At 37.8% G+C, this 20,634-nt stretch overlaps 1 protein-coding gene across 3 annotated transcripts in view; it reads right to left on the bottom strand.

Annotated features, from left to right (window-relative positions):
* The window catches only part of CCDC87 (coiled-coil domain containing 87), a 1,578,580-nt gene that overhangs the window by 648,824 nt on the left and 909,122 nt on the right, over positions 1 to 20,634 (bottom strand). For all 3 annotated transcript variants that reach the window (XM_044087903.1, XM_044087902.1, XM_044087904.1), the window contains exon 15: positions 6,954 to 7,060. In XM_044087903.1, the coding sequence (XP_043943838.1) occupies positions 6,954 to 7,060 (107 nt within the window). The remainder of the gene's footprint in view (positions 1 to 6,953; positions 7,061 to 20,634) is intronic.

Here is a 20,634-nt window from a genome sequence, read left to right as displayed (position 1 = left end):
CCTAAAATATCTCCATATGTGCTTCTGTTTCAGATGACAATGAGCCTAACACAATGATAACCTATTTTCAAAAAAATTAACAGAAATGTAACAAATAATCACATGTTAAGTGAAACACAACCCTTACTAAATTTATTTACTTTATTTTTTACAATACATCTGAGATGGGCTAAAGTAATATGCTGAAGTAATGCAACTAATAAATGATTTGTCTATTGTGCATTTTATGTATCCATTGTCTTTTTTGGTTACCATTTTATCTTTCTTGATAAATGTGAGCATATATATCAATAACAGATTCTTTTGTTTTTACAGGTACATTTAGCAATCATTCCATATAAAGACGGAGAAGAAATGAAAGAAGAATACTACAGCTGTATATTTTCTAAAAAAAATATTCCCAACTCCAAGTAATGTTTTGCTGTAGTCACAATTTGGAGCTACATTACACTCCCAGTGGATAAGCTCCTCAAGTATTAAAAACTTCAGTGAAGAAGGTAGATGGCAATCATAAAGACGTAGTTGTGTGTGCTGAATGAACTGAGGTCTCTTCCAGTGGAAATGAAATGTGATAAAAAGAATCTTTTATTATGAATGTCTGGTGATGTTAGACTTGCATTAATGTCTAAAGCAAGGCAGTTTTTGTTACATTAGAATTAGATGACAGGATATTGAAAGAATTGATAAGATGGTAATGTAATGGAATTAACTGAAAACAACTGAAATGAGACTGGAATGAATGCCTTTATCTGTTAATTGCCCAAACTTGTGCTGAACAGGTGCCAGTCTCTCCTTTATGGGCCAAGTCTTTTTGTACTTTTCAGAATGAATGCTGCACACGCTAGTTTGGTTAATAATGCTTTATTAGATGTTAATATCTGAATACTGTCACCAATAACAGTGCTGAAAAACAATAACTGTCTGTACAAATTCTGAAATGCTGGATAACAGTACCAGTGCTGATAAATATATCCAAAGTTTCTGCATGTAAATTCTAACTCTCCTGAACAATATTAACTGAAACAGTCTTTTCCTCTTGAATAGTATGGATATTTGACCTGGACTTCTGTACTCAGGCTCGAGTGTCTGTACTGCAAATATGTTTTACATATCCATCCAAAAGCTAACTTAACTGACTCCACTGACCATGTCTGAACTATTTCCTAATAATACCAAAACCCTGTAATGTTTTACATGCTTCTTTAGCCTTGGTTTTCAAGCATTGTCTTCCATGTGCCTCACACTGCCTGTCTAGTCCTTACATATTTATTTATTTACTTTATTTTTTTATTTTACATTTGTTGACCGGGCTAGTCTAGCTGGATACATGTCCATTTTCAGTAGAGGCCCGGGGAGAAAAGCTCCAAGATAGACATATAAATAGTCATAAAAGATCAAATTATAACAAATATACAAATAATGCAGAAATCATGACAGGTCTCAACAAAAATAATAGCATGAAAATATATGTAAAAACATTTTTTTTTTTTTTTATAAATATATGAATACAATAATCAGTGGTGATGAAATAAGCAGTAAGGATCAATAGGTAGTGTGCAAGAGATGGTCTATATGCAGCATAAAATAAAGTTTATTTTCAATAATATTGTATTTTACTGTTCTAGGAAAATGTTATAAGTTAAAGAGCAAGTATTAGTTTAAAAGGAAAGAAGTTAGTCAGGGTGAGTACAGCTGCATTGCCAGTGGGTCTTAAGGAATAGCAAAAGTTTCTTTTTAAAGAGTGAAAGAGAGGTTAGAGTTGTTAGTTCAGTGGGTAATAAATTCCATAGCTTTCCTACAGAGTTAGAGTACAGGGAGTCACCTGATGAGTTATTTGATTTTGAAATGTTGATCAGCAGTTTGTTAGAGGAGCGTAAGTTCTGTAGGTTTTTGTAAGGTTTAATGATTGTGGAGAGTACTGGGGTGTTAGTGGGTTGATGCAGGGTCTTATGGACAATGGCAAGCTGGAGATATTTAAGGTGGTTGGCAAATTCTAGCCAGTCTAGTTGTTTTAGGTTCCGACAGTGATGAGTTTGGAAGGAAGAACCTGTAGAAAATCTCGCAATATTATTGTAAGATGTAGCCAGTTTGTTTATGATATTTTTTGAAAGATTGGTATATACAGAGGAGGCATAAAATAGAGTTGAGATTAAGTGGGTTCTGGCTATGGTGGTCCTAGCTAGTGGTGTAAGAAAGGGCATGATTCTGTAAAGGGATCCTAGTTTTTTGTTCACTGATTTTATTGTGTTGTTTATATGACTATCAAAGTTTAGTTTATTGTCTATTGTTATTCCTAATAATTTAGTGCTTGTGTCGGGAGAAATAACAGTGCCATCATTAGATGTAAGTGTGAAATGAATAGGGGTGGAGTTACGGGTTGGTGTAAAGAGTAACAATTTAGTTTTTTTGCGGTTGAGGAGGAGACAGCGGTCTGACAACCATTGTTCTACAGTCTTGAAAGCTTCTTGAGTAAGAGATGTAAGTTCAGTGTGAGAGGAGGCTGTACAGATAATAGTACAGTCATCTGTGTAAGGTAGAGTGTGGGAGTGCTGATTGAAGGTCATTAATATAAATGGAAAATAGGAGTGGGCCTAAAATAGAGCCCTGAGGGACACCAAGGGAGATTAGAAGGTTATTAGAGAGATTATTTTCCAGAGTACAGCCTGCTGCCAGTTTTCAAGGTAAGATTTAAACCAATTAATGGCTAGTGTGTTGAGTGAAAGGGATTTCAGTATGTGTAGTAGGAGTTGGTGATTAACCATATCAAAGGCTTTAGATAAATCAATGAATACTGCAGAGGAAAGAATATTGTTGTTACGGTTTTTATTGATGCTGTCTGTGAAGGATAGAAGGGCAGTGGTGGTGCTATGGTAAGGTCGGAATCCATGTTGACAGCTTGTAAGTAAGTTGTTATGTAGAAGATGGTCTAGTAGTTGCTTATGGATACATTTTTCCATAATTTTAGCAAGAGGAGATAACAGAGCTATAGGACGAAAGTTAGAATATTCATTGGACTGGCCCCCTTTATGTAGTGGGATAATATAAGAAATTATCCAGATGGATGGGATAGTTCCTTCACTTATGGTTCTGTTGATCAGAATGGAAATGGGGTAAGCAATGGCTTTAGCTCCTTTTTGTAGGAATTCTGCTGGGAGTTGGTCTGCTGAGGGGGTGGTAGGTTTTAGCCTTTGGAGAAGGGAGCAGATGCTGGAAGTAGATACTGGTTGTATATGAAATGGAGGGGGTGGGATTATGGTAGAGGTGGGCAGATTGGAGGTATCAGGAGATAGATGACTAGCAAGCTTTTGGATGGCATCTGTGAAGAAAGAGTTGAAGTCGTTAGCGGTTTGAGAGGGATTGTCAGGGTTGGAGCCAACTGGGTTGGGAGTGATTGATTGACCAGGGTATAGAAGTTTGTTAATACTAGCCCAAAATGTTTGTGGTTCCTTGTGGTAGGAGTGCTGTAGGTAAAAGTTCTTCTTGTCTAATAGGATGGCTTTTTTAGTAGTATTTCTACATTCTCTAAAGATTTGCTGAACTGAAGGATTTTTCGTAGAACGCCATTTTGCCCATTATTTGTCTCTGAGAAGGATATTTTTTGTCTAGTATTATTAGTAAGCTTGGGGGCTGGTTTAGTTTTATTTCTAACAGAGCGTGAAGGGGCATGATAGCTAGGAATGTTGAATTGAAGAATTCTACTGCTTCATTGATTGGAAGATATTTTAGTGGTGACCAATTGCATTGCTGAGTTCATTTTGGAAAAGTTCTGGGTTAAATAGCTTTTTGGTGCGTAGTGTTCTGTATGAAAATGGGAAAGTTAAGTTGGTTTTATGTCTAATAATATAGGTTAGTGAGTGGTCACTTAGGTCATCTGGGAGGGTTCCTGCTATGTATACTTGATGTGGGCTATTAGTATCCAGTCCAAGGTGCTTTCTTTGTTGTTTGGTATATTAATTCTGGTGGGGGAGTCAATAGTTTGTGAGAAACCATAAAGGTTGATATGAGTGGTTGGATGTGTAGTATTACAGTTATTCCAGTCTATATTAAAGTCTCCAAGGACTATGGTTTCTTGTGGGAAATGTATGGAAAGCCAGTTAAGGATATTCTCGAGTGTACTGATATTATTTCCTGGAGGAAAATATATACAGATAATGTTTATAGCCTTATGTGTGTTGATTTGTAATTTAGTGAAAAGTATTTCAGCGCTATGGTCTGATGGTGGGTTAAGTTTTACAGTGTTAACTTGTAGCTCTGCTTTATACAGGATTGCTACCCCTCCTCCCTTTTTGGTTGTGCGGTCTAGTCTAATGATATTGTACCCGGATGGGGTAACTTCATTGTCCTTAACAGTAGGTTTTAGCCAAGTTTCAGATAGGCAAAGGATGTCAGATAGGTGGATATCTAAAAGGGCATGAAGTTGAGTGATTTTATTACAAATGCTGCGTATATTGAGGTGACCTATTAAGAGTGAGTCAGAAGGTTTGCCAGGTGTTGGTGTACTTGTTTTATTAGAGTTGCTGTTTGGAGAATTAAGGAACTGGTTAGGGCCTGGGTTAGGGTGAATGTCCCCATCTAGTAGGGAGAGGAGGAGTGTTATGTGTTTAGGGTTAAGAGGTTTACAATAATAGTCTAATATTTTTTTTGCATTTCGGTTAGTGTACTTAATGTGAGCTAGTCTATGATATTTGGCTAGTAGGTAGCTGGGTTTGGATAGAAGGTTGAGAAGATTGGGATAGTCAGTTAATGGTAGTGTGGAGGTATGTTTAGAGGAGAAGAGAAAAGTAGAGTATAGTGGTTGCTGAAAGGATGTTAAGAGATAGGCAGTGGTTAGAAGAGGTAAGAGGGAGAGTAGGAAACATGCTTGTAATTGGTGTAGGGTAGTTGATGTATGCATTATATAAGTTTGAGAAGAGGGAGAAAAACAGGTAGTTGAAGTCTGTGAGCAGGTTAGGATAATTGTCTACGGGTGGGGTGTTGTAGCAAGGAGGGAGAAGAGGAGAGGTAATAGGGGGTGTGTTAAGTTATAGGTGGTTGGGGGTATTAAAGATATGAGTGGTTTGATTGGAGTGAAATTGTTATGGGTGTGGCAAAGGAGGAATAAATGTAGGAGTACTGGGGGCGGGTGGAAATTGGGGGCAGGGTAGGGGAGCGGAGTGAGCCCGCAGGGCGAACGGAGCGGGAAGAGCCTTGAGAGTAGATTGTCAAGGATGACAATCAGTGTAGTATGGAATTTACCAGGTTAATTTGGAGGTAAGAGAAAAATAGGGGAGTGTGGAGAGGCTGCCAGGGAAGAGGTAGAGTGAGAGAGTGTGACTACAGATAGTAAATGTCGAGGGAGAGGAGGTAAGACAGTGAGTCAGAAGAAAAAGAGAGTATGGGAGTTAGGGATAAGTAGGTGAGAAGAAACTAATGTTCAGTAGCTAATATAGCGGCACCAATGAGTGGTCAGTTACTTAGTGCAGAAAACAGGTTTCCTAAAGGGGATGTCAGTCTAAGAAGGGAGGGGGGATGAAACAAGTAGGAGATAGAGAGGGTATAAGCTAGAGGGGCGATGTAATTAAAAATTAAAATATGGGGGGGGGGGTTGGCTGCTGGGTAACCTGACTGTGAGGCTTGCCTACTTAGCAGTATCTATAACATTTATTATTACTACAGTTTATTAGAAGCTATAATAAGACATACTTTCACTGTCTTTTAGCAAGGAAGGTTTCCAAGGAGCTGGTAGGTTAAGTCTATAAAAATTGACTATTTTCCTTAGGCGTCCTATATCTTTCCCTTGAGAAAGGAACATTCTGTAGCTTCCCTTTGAAACTGTTATTTCTGCACATCTCATGCTTAGCCAGCAAGGTTATATTTTCCTTTCTACTAAACTGTCTTTTCCCCTGAAACTGAATGCATACATGAAAACACAAGTCAGACTCTAAGTCACTCTATATTTTTAGGCCTATTATTCTACCTTAATATATTATAGTTAAATCACTAAGAATATCCTCAGTCTAACAGAGATATTATGAATGAATACAAATGTCTCTCTCTGTCACAATACGAAAAACCTCAACAGCAAGCCCAAACATTGTGAAAGTGACACAGTAAAAAAAAAAAAAAGAAAAAATGCAAGTGATCTTTACCCGCAGCACCCCCAGTCTCATGGTAATATATCCAAGGGGAAATACTGTAACAGACTGTAATACTGGACTTATTGTGTTTAACTACACTCGCCTGTGCTCAGATTGCAAAGTCTGTATATGAGGCTAAGCTGTGAAAAAAAAAAGCATATTGTCAGGCAGACTGGGTGACATTTCATTATGAATTTTGGTGGGTAATATGCATCTTTTTCCCCATTCATCTTGAGACATGATTATGTTGCATGTGAACTTTGGTCATGTGCAAATGGCAAAAACAAAAAAAAATATTAGAGGTAATTATTGTGATAGAGTGAGTTAATTTTGACTTACACTGTGCATCAAAGATATTCAAAATATGTTGAAACACCGTTCTAGTGAATTTCAAATTCAAAAGAGGTATTACTGTTTTACAGAGAAACCTCATTAGTAGCAGTTTTCTAACGCATGCAGTCAATATCACATTTGTCTTCAGACAATGCATTTGAAAGACTGAGATCACTCAAAACCCTTCAGAGTGATAGCTTTTGCAAAGGAATGGAGTTGATGTAACAGTGAATCCATTTCTAGGGAATAATTATACCATTCTGAATTACAGCATCTAACTTTGCTTTAATACAGAGGATTTATTAACTACTGTTTGGTAAAATATGAGCCACAACTGTCCTTTGGAAGAGGGTTATGTTCATAAGAGAGAACTGTACTCTAATCAATCGTCTTTCTTCCAGCTCATCTTCCATGAACAGAAACATTACTGCATGTATGCCAACAAAACTACATTCGGACAGAGCAAAATGAACAGATATAAAGAGATTTATAAAGACAAAATACCTCTTTAATTGTTCTTTTTGTAGTCTTATAGCTTTTTCTGCTTCTGTTTCTTCATCTTCATTATCACTATTATATAAGTGAAATACAACCCCCAAAAAGTCAGATTCCTAAGTAAAAAAAAAGGAATAACAAAAAATAAATTAACCTTACTTGTGAACATACAACACTCATCATTAAAGATCTCAGATTGAATCAACTATCCAAATCAGTGCCAAGATTTAAATAATAAAGATGTAATGTCCCAACATTATCTAAAACACACATCAGTTTAATGAATGTTTCTGCTGCAGCAGATATAACCCAAATTGGATTAGTGTTCACCTATAACTAATACTAGAAATCCAAAGTACCTACCAAATGAAGCTTTACATGGGTAGAATACTGTAAGAGTGTAATAACACATGTAAGGGAAGGTGGCCTAATGATTAAGGTGTTTGCCTTACAAACACAAGGTGCATGGTTTGAGTCTCACAAGGGATAATTGGCTAGGCTAAAAATGGCTCGCAAGGGCAGTTAGCTTAGTACTAACCCATGAACACCAAGCACTATCAGTAACACCAAAATATTTGCTACTACTAGATTTTTCATGTTCTTAGTATTTGTTTCTACAATTACATCGATACTCAATTACCTAGTCAGATACTAGTCATATAACCAGCTCTATGTTACTGTTTGCAGTTTTATACATGGCCTACGTTTAGAGATTTCAATGAATGGCACCATGAGTTATCTAAATTTCCAACATATACACGAGAAAGTTGTCATATATGCTTCTCAACAAAAAGCTAAAATAAAACCCTGCTTGACTTGGGGGAAACATGTAGTAGACTAACTAAGACCATTTAATTTCTCAGTGGTGATCCAGTGTGTGTGTGTGTGTGTGTGTGTGTGTGTGTGTGTGTGTGTGTGTGTGTGTGTGTGTGTGTGTGTGTGTGTGTATGTATATATATATATATTATATATATATATATATATATATATATATATATATATATATATATATTTATGGGTCTACTTGATACGGTCGACATTTACACAATGTCGAAATTCATATCGCCGAGACCATATGATCGACATTTGAAATGTCGACCATACAAGCAGAACCTAAAAAACAAAAAGACCTTAACGCTGCTAACAGGGGGACTTCGCCCCCCCCTGCACCCCCCCATGGGGGACTCCACCCCCACACCTCCGGAACTTAAATATACCAACTCTGAGATCGCACTACAGTGCGGAACTGGACATCTTTCCATTCCACACTATAGGGAGATGCCGGTTCCCCATGGTCGACATTTCAAATGTCGATCATATGGTCTTGGCCATATGAATGTCGACATTGTGAAATGTCGACCATTTGAAGGGGACCCATATATATATATATATATATATATATATATATAAATTTAATTTCATTTTTGTTTTCTAGGAAAATCTTACTGGACTGTGAAAAGTCCATTTTCAGCAGAAGCATGGGGTGAAAAGCTCTGTGGTTACAAGAAATAGTTTTGGCATGCATTGATATAATGTATTGAATTAGTTATATAATATGCAGTAGGAAGAAAACGTGCAAAAGATAGACATGTAAAAATAATTCAGACTTTTTTTGCCTCCAGTAAAACAACTCACTTTGCAAGTGCACAGACACTATTTACATATAGTAGTACAAAAATCAGTGCCAGAGTAAGTGATTATTGATTTAAGCAGCTTGAGCGTGAAATATAAATTATCCTGATTTTTTTTGGTGTTATAATGGTTTGGTGGGGTTTGAGGGGGTAGTTCTCATGCTTGGGGAAACTTGGATGGTGCTGCAGTCACAGTGAGGTGTGCCAAGAATAAGGCTTTTTACTGTTTGGTTGAAGTTTAGTTGGCATGCTATTTGTCTAATGACACTGGGCAGTGAGTTCCATAGTTTGGCTACATGACAGGAATAGAGTGTGCTATCATGGGAGTTAAGATCTTTGTTTAATGAGACCAGATCTGTAGTATCAGACCATAGAGATTGTGGTAACATGTACCACTCAAGTATTTCTGAGGTCACTGGACACTGTTTGGGTTAGTAGAGAATGTTATGATGTATTTTAGTTGGCAAATTTTGAGTTGGATATGAAGGTCCAGCCATGATAGCTTTTGGAGGGCAATGCAGTGATCTGTTTAATTGGAGATCTACGCTGCAAACCTTGATATTTCATTATAACATTGCTGTACATTGGCTATTTGTGAGGGCTGAATGTGTTTGAATATAGGGGATGTATATAGAAGGCTGAGCAGGAGATAGGCAATGGTTGTAGTTTTGAGTGCTTGTTTTGAAAGATATGGGTTGGCTTTGCATAGGGTACCAAGATTTTGGTATTTGTTTTTATTAAGTGGTAAATGTGTCAAATGTTAATTTGTGATCAATTGTGATACCTAGTAGTTTTGTGATGGAGATGCTCTGAATGGGGGAAATTTTGGAGCCTAGTGATTGTGAAGGGTTTATTTAATATGGTACATTTTTTAATAGACGCAGCAATATTATTTTTGTTTAGCAGTTGTGATTTGCCAGCTTTCTGTGTTTGGGAAGATTTGTTAATAAGGGATTGTAGTTCTTTTAAAGCTGTGGCTGAGCAAATGCGTGTGGAGTCATCTGCATACTGGATGAGAGTAAAGGGGTGGGATCATAAGTTTATGCTATTAATGAAAATGTTAATGAGCAATGGACCAAGAATGGAACATTGGGAGACTCCAACTGTAACTGGTTGGAAGGAAGAGAGCACAAATTGCTATTTAACACATGGGGTTCAACTGCCAAGATAGCTGTTGACCCAAGGGTTTGTTGATTGTGAGAGCCCTAATGTGGTTAGGGTGTGAAGAAGTTTTTGGTGAGGGACAGTGTCAAAAGCTTTTGAAATGTCTAAGAACATATGGGTTACAAGTTTGTTTTTATTCCAATGGTGGTTAATGGTATTTAGGAGGATAGCAATGTGGTGGTAGTGCTATGGAAGGGATGAAAACTATGCAGTGTGTAGGTGAGCAAGTTATTTTCTGATAGGCAGGAATGGAATTGGGAGTGTATGCATCTTTTGAGGCTCTTGGTATGGTAATATGGTGATGGGTCTACATTTTATTTATTCATATGGACACTTTGTGGAGTGGCAATATTATAAGCTGTTTCCATGTTGTTGGGACCTTAGATTCATTGATGGATCAGTAATGAGTATAGTGACAGGGTATGCAAAAGCTATTGCAGCTTGGAATAAAAATTGAGTTGGGAGGCTGTGAGCTGCTAGGGCTGTAGGTTTAAGTTTTAAGAGAAGTTTTCTAATTTTGTTTGTTGGGATGGGCTGAACCCTGAAAAACAAGTTTGAACTATGGTTGGATGTTTGAATAGGGGAGTTTTTTGGGGGTTGTTGCTTTTCAGAGATTTTGCTGCATTGATAAGCATATTTATATATTTATCTATATTTATACATATAAAAAAACTAAAAGAAAAATCTAGCCAAGCTAGACCTTTCACTGCATGATACCTTAAAACCTCTTGCATTAGAGGCAACATGAGATATATGCAAATGACCCCATAATTATATCAGGTGTTTCAGCTATATGGCAATTCTGAATACCCATGACTGTTTCTTTTCAAGTCTGTTATGGACAAATTCAGGCCAATAAAGCCAACTCTAACTAGCTGCGGACATGCATGTTTCAGCCTTCTTATGACCTCATCAACACAATATAAGTGGAATGTTTGGCTAACATTTGGAAACACAGGGCTGTTGTACCCAACTGATGTCCATTATTATTAGGGGAACTGCAAAATATCCCAGCTAACAATCCAAAACAATCACTACCAAGGTCACACAAAACAACTAATCAGTAAAAATCTAAAAGAAAAATCTAGCCAAGCTAGATCTTTCACTGTGTGATACCTTGAAACATCTTGCATTAGAGACAATATGGGATATATGCAAATGATCCCATAAGGACATCAGATATTTCAGCTATATAGCAATTCTGAACTTACATGACTTTTTCTTTTCAAGTCTGTCATGGACAAACTCAGGCCAATAAAGCCAAACCCCACTAGCTGTAAACATACATATTTCAGCCTTCATTTAACCTACTTACCACAGCATAAGTGGAATGTTTGGCTAGCATTTGGAAGCACAGGGTTGTCACACCTAACTGATGTCCATTATCATTACGGTGACTGCAAAATATCCCAACTAACAATCCAAACCAATGGCTGCCAAGGTCACACAGAACAACTATTTTATTTATTTATTTATTTATTTTATTTTACATTTGTTGACCGGGATAGTCCAACTGGATTAATGTCCATTTTCAGTGGAGGCCCGGGTAGAACAGCTCCAAGGTATTCAGATAAGTAATAACAGAGAAGGCATATTACCAAGATAGACAGATAAGTTATAACAAAGAAGACATATTACAGATGAGATATTTACAAATGACAAACAGACACGAAATAGACAATATCACAAGTTTGAGTTACCCCTGGTAACAGTCAGGGGAAAAAAATAACAGTAATTTTGATTAATAGATTATAACCATTCATGGTGAGAGTTAGCCAGACTTGTTGCAGTGGCAAAGCCAGTTTAATACCAGATGTTGTTTGAGTTTAGCTCTGAATTGGGATAGGGAGGAGAGCAAAGTAATGTTAGCTAAAAGGAGGTTCCATGCTTTGCCTGCAGAGTTTGCAAAGAAGGAGTCACCAGCTACATTGTTAATTTTAATTGTCTTAATTTGTAGTCTGGTTGAGGATCGGAGCAGTCTTGGATTGTTGTGGGGGGGTGATCATATTTTTAAGAGCTGGTGTGTTATCTGGATAATAGAGGATTTTATTAGCCATAATCAAAAGGTTATATTGGATTAGACTGGGAAGTTCTAGCCACCCAAGCTGTTTAAGGTTGATGCAATGGTGTGTTCTAAAAGGTAGACCAGTTGCAAACCTGGCAATGTCGTTGTAACAGATTGAGAGTCTATTAAGTACAGTTTTATTTAGATTAGTGAGAAGGGGGAATGCATATAAAAGTGCTGAAAGCAGGTGGGAGCGAGCTATGGCAACCATAGCCAGAGGGGTTAGGAAGGCTTTTATTTTATACAGTAACTCTACTATTTTATTGATGGTTTTCATCATTTGGTTTACATGAAGGTCAAATTTTAGATTATTATCAATTATTACTCCTAACAGTTTTGTAGAGGAGTTGGGGGGTGATTATTGTGCCATCTTTTGTATTTATGTTGAAGGTAAATGGTGTGGACCTTTGTGTTGAAGAGAATAACAGCATTTTAGTTTTTTGGGGATTTAGCAACAATCGACATTCAGACAGCCAGGTTTATATAGTATTAAAGGTGGATTGGGTAACAGACCTTAATTCTGAGGGAGATGTGGCTGAGCAAATCAGGGTGGAATCATCAGCGTATTGGATACAGCTGACGTTCGGGATGACTGTATATAGGTCGTTTATAAAGATGGAAAACAGAAGGGGTCCTAATATGGAGCCTTGTGGTACTCCAAAGGCGTTAGGTAATAGGCTGGAGAGCTTGTTCTACCAGAGGACAGCCTGTAGCCTCCCACTGAGGTAAGCTTTAAACCATTGAAAGGCACTGGTATTTAGACAGAAAGATTGCAGGGTGTGAATCAAAAGTTGGTGATCCACCATGTCAAATGCCTTTGAAAGAGCCAAGATGAGGATATTTGATTATTGTTACAATTATTATTAATGGTATTGGTGAATGCTAGTAGGGCTGTGGTTGTGCTGTGGTGTGGACAGAAGCCATGTTGGGTATTGGCCATGAGGTGATTCTGAATTAAGTGGTGTATGAGTTGTTTGTGTATACATTTTTCCATAATCTAAGCTAATGGAGAAAGTATAGCTATCGGTCTGTAATTGGAGAATTCAGTGGAGGAACCTCCTTTATGTAATGGGATTACATAGGATGTTTTCCAAATGGTGGGAATTTTTGTCTCTGCTATGGTGCAGTTAATTAGCATAGATACTTATAGACTATGGCATCAGCTGATTTTTGAAGGTACTCAGCAGGGAGTTGATCAGCTGAGAGTGTGGTGAGTTTTAATTTTTTGAGCAAGGTACGGATAAGTGATGTGGAAACTGGTTGGAAGCTGAAAGAGAGCAGATTTATAGGGGTGGTACTATCAGGGCCGGGGGAGCTGGGAGGCAGTTGGCTAGCTAGGGCTTGAATTGTCTCTGTAAAGAAATGGTTAAAACTGTCTGAGACATCCTCAGGAGATTTATCAATGGTAGCGATGGGGATAGGGTTAGACATTTTTCCAGGATGGAGTAGATTATTCAGACCTGCCCAAAACTTCTGAATTTTGTCATCCAGATCAACATAAGAAATATAAATTTGATATTTATGCCGCCTGTGATGCAACACATATTGTGTATTTAGCTTATTGTTCAACATGCTTCAAATTTTATATAGGGAAGACAGATAGAACTCTCAGGAAAAGAAGTAGAGAACATTACTATCATGCCTTATCCAAACATATTTTAAATACAAACCTTACACATTATTTTAAGTTTATGGTTATAGCACGTACCTTTGAAAATATTAGAAAAGAAGATATAAACAATTTAACTGAACAGATAGAGTCAAAATGGATTATAAGATTAAGGGGAGGTTATGGTTATGGCCTGAATGACAGAGTACCTATTAAACCTAAATTGAAGGCTAGAAGCCTAAATAAAAAATAAAAAGTTATTTTTAAACTTTTTATGCTTTTTTCATATTATTACTTTAAACATATTGCTTTTGTATATGTATTGACCTATTAAAAGGAGATGACTTTATTAGGTTTTTTTATATAAGACAAATTGCATTTATGTATTTTTAAAAATTTTTAAAAATATTATATGACTTTTTAGAATGTATATACCTTTTAGTAGTAATTGATTTAGTCATGTGATATAGTAACCATTATATAAATGTTTGATGTTTTTCAGTTTATGTTATACATCTGATGAAGTAGCACCGCTACGAAAGCGCTTATGTCTTTGTTCTTAGTTGTTCTATATTAAAGGAAAGTTTTACTTGAAGTATCTGCTGTCCTTGGATCCTTACGTTTCTACTATGTGGATAACAATTTACTTTTTGGATTCAAGAACTGGTTGGGTATTGTGGACTGTGTCCTAAATAAATAAATTTATATATGTGTATGTACATATGGTTAGTCTCAGGGCAAAATAGAGTGCTGTGTAGAAAAAAAGTTTGAAACAACAAAATTAGATGGATTTAATCAGTTATGCAGCTGTTCTGCTACAGTGTAATGATTTGTGCAAGAACTGACACTATTGCAACTTCTAGCAACACTTGCTAATTATAAGTCAACTTTCCACCACCCACACAGAGATGCACATCACTTTCAATCATATGCCCATAAAAAAGGATGGATGGCACTAAGTCTCTGTGTCCATGTATTTCTGTTTGTTATCCCTTGAATCCTTGCAACCAAATTGTGATAAAATATATATGTTCCTACAAACTAGTTCTACATAGCATCCTGCCTCAGCTTAGTGTTAAAATTTGTAAACTCTGTAATTATAATGTACAACTGTTATTCGTACTCAGTTAAGCTTAGTTTGTTTCGTCCAGTTGTAGTTTCAAACTATGAAAAATAATAACACTGTATATTCAGGGCCGTAGTGGTACAGAGGTTAGAGTTGTCGCCTCACAGCAAGAGGTTCTTCCGTTTGATTCTCGGCTGGAGCACCTTCTGTGTGGAGTCTGCATGTCCTCCCCACAGTCAAGTGACATTTAAAGACATGCAGGTAGATGCGTATGTGAATAGGTGTGCTTACTTTGAAGGTTGGGCGTTGGGCTGGCAACTCGGCACCATAAAAATCCACTGCCAATTATTAGCGGACCAGAGTTCCGCTGTGGCAACCACTAACCGGGAAAAGCCGAAAGACTTTAGACAATAAGTGACCTCACAGTAATTTACAGAAAATTGTGTGTGATGCACTGTCAGGGAACTCTGTCATCCACTTTTTTTTTTTTTTTTTATGAACATTCGAAATTTTAATAGTTCGATCAATAAAGGTCAACTTTAGTGATTCGAACTATTAAACGTTCAATGTTCTAATACAGACCTGGAATACGGAAAGAGAAAAACTATCATGATACCCTGTGCGATATTTTTTCTAAATTTACATTAAATTGTAAATAATTACATAATACTATATGCATGCCACTTTAATACCATACAAAACACACTGAAAAACTAAAATTTGACAATGCCAATCTACATTTTAATAATAAATGAAACAATACATCTTCATTGCCTAAAGCTGTAAAAGTCATATTTCATAAAGAAATGTCCTCCTTTGGTCATCTGTGAAGTTGCCAACACTAAGTGCACTTTTTTGTTTGGAGTAGATCATGCCTTTGGGTTTCTTTCCTTTTTTTTTTAATTTCTCCAAGTCATTTGGGTTTCTAATACCATGATGGGAATGGACCCCATTCCTAAGTCCTCATCGATGGTAGTCCACTGAACACAGAAGGCGTTATAAGAGATCTGGGAACACAGGTTGACAGCAACCTCTCTTTTGACCATCACATTGCCACTGTGGTCAGAAAGTCTTTCTATATGGCCCACCTCATTACTAAGGGCTTTGCATCCAGGAAGAAAGGGTCATTGTCTCCCTCTACTCTTCCCTCATTAGGCCAGTCATTGAGTACAATGCCCCATTAGGCATGTACCTCACTAAACACCTGTAAAACTGGAGAGGCCACAAAAGTACCTCAAAAAGAGGATCCTAGGTCTTACATTTGTCCTATATGGACAGACTAAAAAAACTCCAACTGTTCTCTGTCTCATATCGCCTACTTAGAGGTGATCTCTGCTTGACTTACAAAGCCATGTCTGATCCAGCTCTGTTAGAAATGGTGAAACTTAAGAAATCCCAATCCCTCCACACTACATGGTCCAGAGACCTCAACCTCATTACCACAATCAACAGAACATGCTGGAGGGATAGGTTCATAACCCAGAGACTGCCCATGCTATGGAATAGACTTCCCATACATGTCAAGCAGAGCACCTCACTGGCCCTTTTCAAGATAAATCTTGATGAGTGGATGGGAAATAGAAAATACACCCCAGGGATCACTCCAGTGGCTTTACTCGGCAGAGGCACTGGGAGCTAAACTCAGGTGGCACAATGCCAGGGTAATCCTATGGGCTAGACTTGTAAAGGCTCCAGGGCCATTAACCTAGTACACACCTATGAACCTATGAACTACATCAATGAAAACAAATATATTATTCTCATAGGAACAACTGCAGGTTTGTGGATTTAATATTTTAATGAATTAACATCCTCAGAGCCATTTGCAAAAAGCAGTGTTTTGCGACTTTCAGTCACTGAATCTCAAAAGCAGCTGCATCATTCTGGAAATAAAATGTAATCATCTACTAGGAGGAATAATATTCTTGTTTTGGTGAGTTTATAAGTAGGTTCATAGATAAATACTTGGCAATTAATCAGCAGACCATTGCAAGCCTAGACAAAAAGTTTCCTCCAGCCTCCAGGAGTGCAAGCAAAGATACACCAGGGAAGAAATAAATGCTGACAATCCATTTATCTAGGTTTACCTTGAAGGTGGAAAGGGTGCTACGCAATCAGACATGTGCATGAAATTTGTTCCAGAGGTGAGGGGTACAATGAGATATGGATCTATCTCACCATGTCTTATTATTTTGTTGATGAAGGTTTAGTTTTTTTAACTGGGTATTTGATTTACCATTTGTTCTGTGAAGGAACAGGACATAAAAAAGGGTTACATCTTCCATGGCTTGAAAGGCTAGACACAAGTTACTGTGGATGAGTCCATAAGAGACTGAGTAAAGAAGGAGGGCTGCCAAAACTTTCCTGTCAACTAAGATTAATGAGATGAATAATCTTCTTAATTATGAATCACTGAGGTTTCTCAAGTTGAGTGAAACGTTCATACAAATGCATTCCAAAAGGTGTATCATATTTAATAACGGGGATGATGAGATATGAGTAAAGGGAAAATAAGACTTCTTTGGATCTGATGAAAATGTGTTAGAAAATCAAATGAGCTAGACAGAAGATTTTCTGGACTCCTGTTGAGACATGATGTTCAAACAATAAGGAATTAGCAACAGGAGTGCCTAGATCCCTTTTGTCAGTGTCTGATTGTAGTAGTGCGTAAGCTATATGGTATGTGAATATGTTTTGATGAACTATGCTACATTTTTTTGCATTTAATTTGAGGCCATTGTCCTTGCACCAATTGTTAAATTAGTCTAACTCATGTCGGAGCAATTCTGAATTAGTGGAAGACTGAATAATAACATCCAATAATTTCCAGTAGTCTGTGGTATGTAACCACACAATTAGGAAACCTTTCATCCACTATATCAGTGAAAAAGGCTATTTATTTCTCCAATGTGAGTAACAGCAGGCTTGTGGATTTGCAAAATAATCTACCTTCCCAGTAATTACAGGTTATCTGTTTTTCATATCTTCAGCAACTGAATGCATATATCTGGGAAGAATAACATCACTTTTCTTTTGCATGATAAGAGCTCTCACAGTGTGGTATGGGATACAGAATTCAGAACGTGTCATCCATTATCCACTGCACATGTGTATGTGCACACACACACACACACACACACACACACACACACACACACACACACACACACACACACACACACACACACACACACCTGTATGCTGTGGAAAGCAGAAGTGACTCTGGTGATACAGTGTTAAGTCAGTGAGGGTATGAATTGTTTTCTAAAGCATTTGGTACAATCAGTAGTGCTTTGTGTGAAAGTAAAGTCAAGGACAATATACACCCCTGGGATTACTGATAGCCAGCATAAATAATTTCCTTCCAAATGCACCACGGGTGTCTAATGGGTTGTTCTTACTTTAGTTTAATAAGGAGAGCCTTCTTCTCCTTATAACCATTTGGAACTATTTCTTCATTTCAGATAAAGTGTTTCTGCAGAAAGCTCCTGTGCAACATATCCAGTCTGTTTGTTATGCAACCTAAGTGCACAATGAAATCACATTTCATCCAGGGTCGTGTATCTTCTCATGTAAGTCTAGTTACTGATGGGAAATACCTGTCTGCAATGTCTTTGATAAGTCAACAATAACAGCAGTACCACTAAGGGCAACTTTGTTTCTATAGAAATGAATCCACTGGAGACTCCTGAGTTCAGCAACCAGCACATTCTAGCCAATGGTCTCTTAAACTCTTAAGAAGGCAGCTGACTTGTGTTGTTGAGTAAGTGAGTCCAGACTATGATATAGTTAACTACAGCTCAATTAGTAACCTTAGTACTGGAACAGCTTTTGCAAGGGATGGGAAAAGAGCAGACATTTTTAACCTGTCACTCCAGGGGGAACGTGAAAGTGTAGATGCCTCACAGATGCATATTCCATGATAAGATTCTCCAGTGGAGATTGGAGAACCTAGCAAAAAGTGTCAGCTTCCTAGAATAACCTTCATAAGTGACTGACGTCCTCCACACTGCATCCATGGTACATAGGACCCTAAAGTGGTTCCCAGGCTAGGCATATAGCAACATTACAGTTATGCCAGTACTCACAACAATGACTGATTTTTATACAGGATCACTTTTGCAGTAGAATCCCTGACATATGAGACTCATACAAAGGTTGACCCAACCAGCCTGACTTCTAAAGCTCTGCAGATATAGCAGCATGGGCCATGATTCTTCCCATGCAAGGATGCAGGCCAGCATCTCAAAGAAAAGAGGAAATTGGCTTGCCAATCGTCTGTTCTTTTTTTTTGCTAATGGAAAATGGGGGTGGCACAGTCCAATGCACAGAACAGCCAACACCTAACAAATAAATCAAGAGTCTCCTTTATGGTATCCTGCAAATGAGGTACTAGAGATACAAGTAGAAAAACTGGATGGGGAAGGGCAATCCTCATATAACACTAGTAGCCATGTCCCCTATCCTCTATCTCATTGTACAGTAGGAAGAAACAACCTGAAGAGAGAAAATGGAAAAAGTGGGTAGGAGCTTGTAATGCAAGATGACTTAGGAATAGGGCAAATGATCATGGAGGCTAGTTGCCTCAGAGAGCTCCTTTAGCCACCCTAAACTCTGCTATGCCTCTATACTGCACACACCATTTGCAAAGCTTCAAAGAGTCTGGAGTGATAACCAGGTGGCCACCTCACAAATGCTCTGTGAGGAGATGTGTCCAAATAATTCAGCTGAATAGGAGACCGGTATAATGGAATGTGCTCTTATAGGTTATCCATGTGATAGCTGCAGGGACATCATGCTTGCCAAGGGATACTATTACACATTTTTTGGCATTTAATTTTAAGCCATAATTTTGAGTCCAAGTATATCTGTAGGAAAGGTCATTGTAAAGAATTTTGATGTCTTCTGTACAGTTTATCATGGCACCAACTTTGCAATCATGTACAACTGTGGTCAGCCATAAACCCTTAACATTAGTTTTGACCAGTAAGAAATAAATACCAAAGAGGAGTGGCCCGAGGGCCTCTAGTGACAGGTATTTTGTTGGAGGTAGAACCCCCACCACCACCAAATTTCCTGGGTTCTATCGAAGTTTGCTATCCAGTGAGTCACATAACACTTTATATATAGCTGGGTGAGTTTATCAGCTATACCTGAGTGTGGGATGGTATCAAAAACTTTTGCAAAGTCTAGATACACAGTGTGTACAGATTTTTCTTAATGCATTGCTTCAGTAACTTTCTCAATGAAGTCAAGTCAGATTAAGTAGGCATAATCTGCCCTTGACAAAACCTAATCAGCTCAGGTCAAGAATATGTAGGTTGCATATGTCCCTATTTATTAATTCCATAGTGATCCTTTCTATAGCCTTACAGATGAGGGTCACTGGTGGTTACTAAGCTATCGGCCCAAGAGCCATTTTAAGCCTAGCCAAGCATACCCCAAATTTCACAAAATATTGCAGGCTTGCATCAATACCCCAAGAAATTTTAAGGTTATGATGTAGGCTTATACACATCAAGCATTCACAGGCTGTCTCTGTCCATTAGTTGCCAAACCAGGGAAAAAAAATTGAGATTTCCCATCCACTGGTCCAAGTTACATTTGAAAAGTTTGGTCAGGCTTATTGGATTATACTTGGCCCTGTTTGTTAATGCCCCACCATTGTGCAGGGGGATGACTGCTGCAGTCTTCCATTCACCTGGCAAAAACCATGTTTGGAGGCTGATATTAAATACCCCTGCAGACAGTTTGAGAAGACCTGTTTCAGGCTGATCAGTAGGAAGCCTGGTATATTATCTGGGTCTATAGAAACTGTGGTCTTGGCTTTGGATAGTGCTTTGAGAACCTGTTCCTGGGAGATCTGAGAGGGGTGTGGGTGATGGTATGTGTATTGGGACTGGGGGGAGTGGGTTGAAGTTAGAATAAAATTTATCTGTAAGTAGAATGGCTATTTTCCCTGGGTCAGAGTATGAGATGTTCTTCACTATTTCATCTGCCCATTTCTGAGCATTGTTTTTGAGGTTACTAACACAGATGGAGAAGGCTTTATTATTGTCTTTAACCTTTGTGGTTATTTTACCTCATATTTAGCTTTGGTTGATGTAAGCATTTACTAGAGTTCCCTGTTAAGTTTGGTAAGAGCATTTCTGGCA

The sequence above is a fragment of the Protopterus annectens genome, chromosome 11.part0 (assembly GCF_019279795.1).
Source record: "Protopterus annectens isolate FY-2018-M chromosome 11.part0, PAN1.0, whole genome shotgun sequence".
NCBI classification, from domain to species: Eukaryota; Metazoa; Chordata; order Ceratodontiformes; family Protopteridae; genus Protopterus; species Protopterus annectens.
Note: the sequence above shows the minus strand (reverse complement) of the source record. Positions and strands in the feature narration are given on the sequence as shown.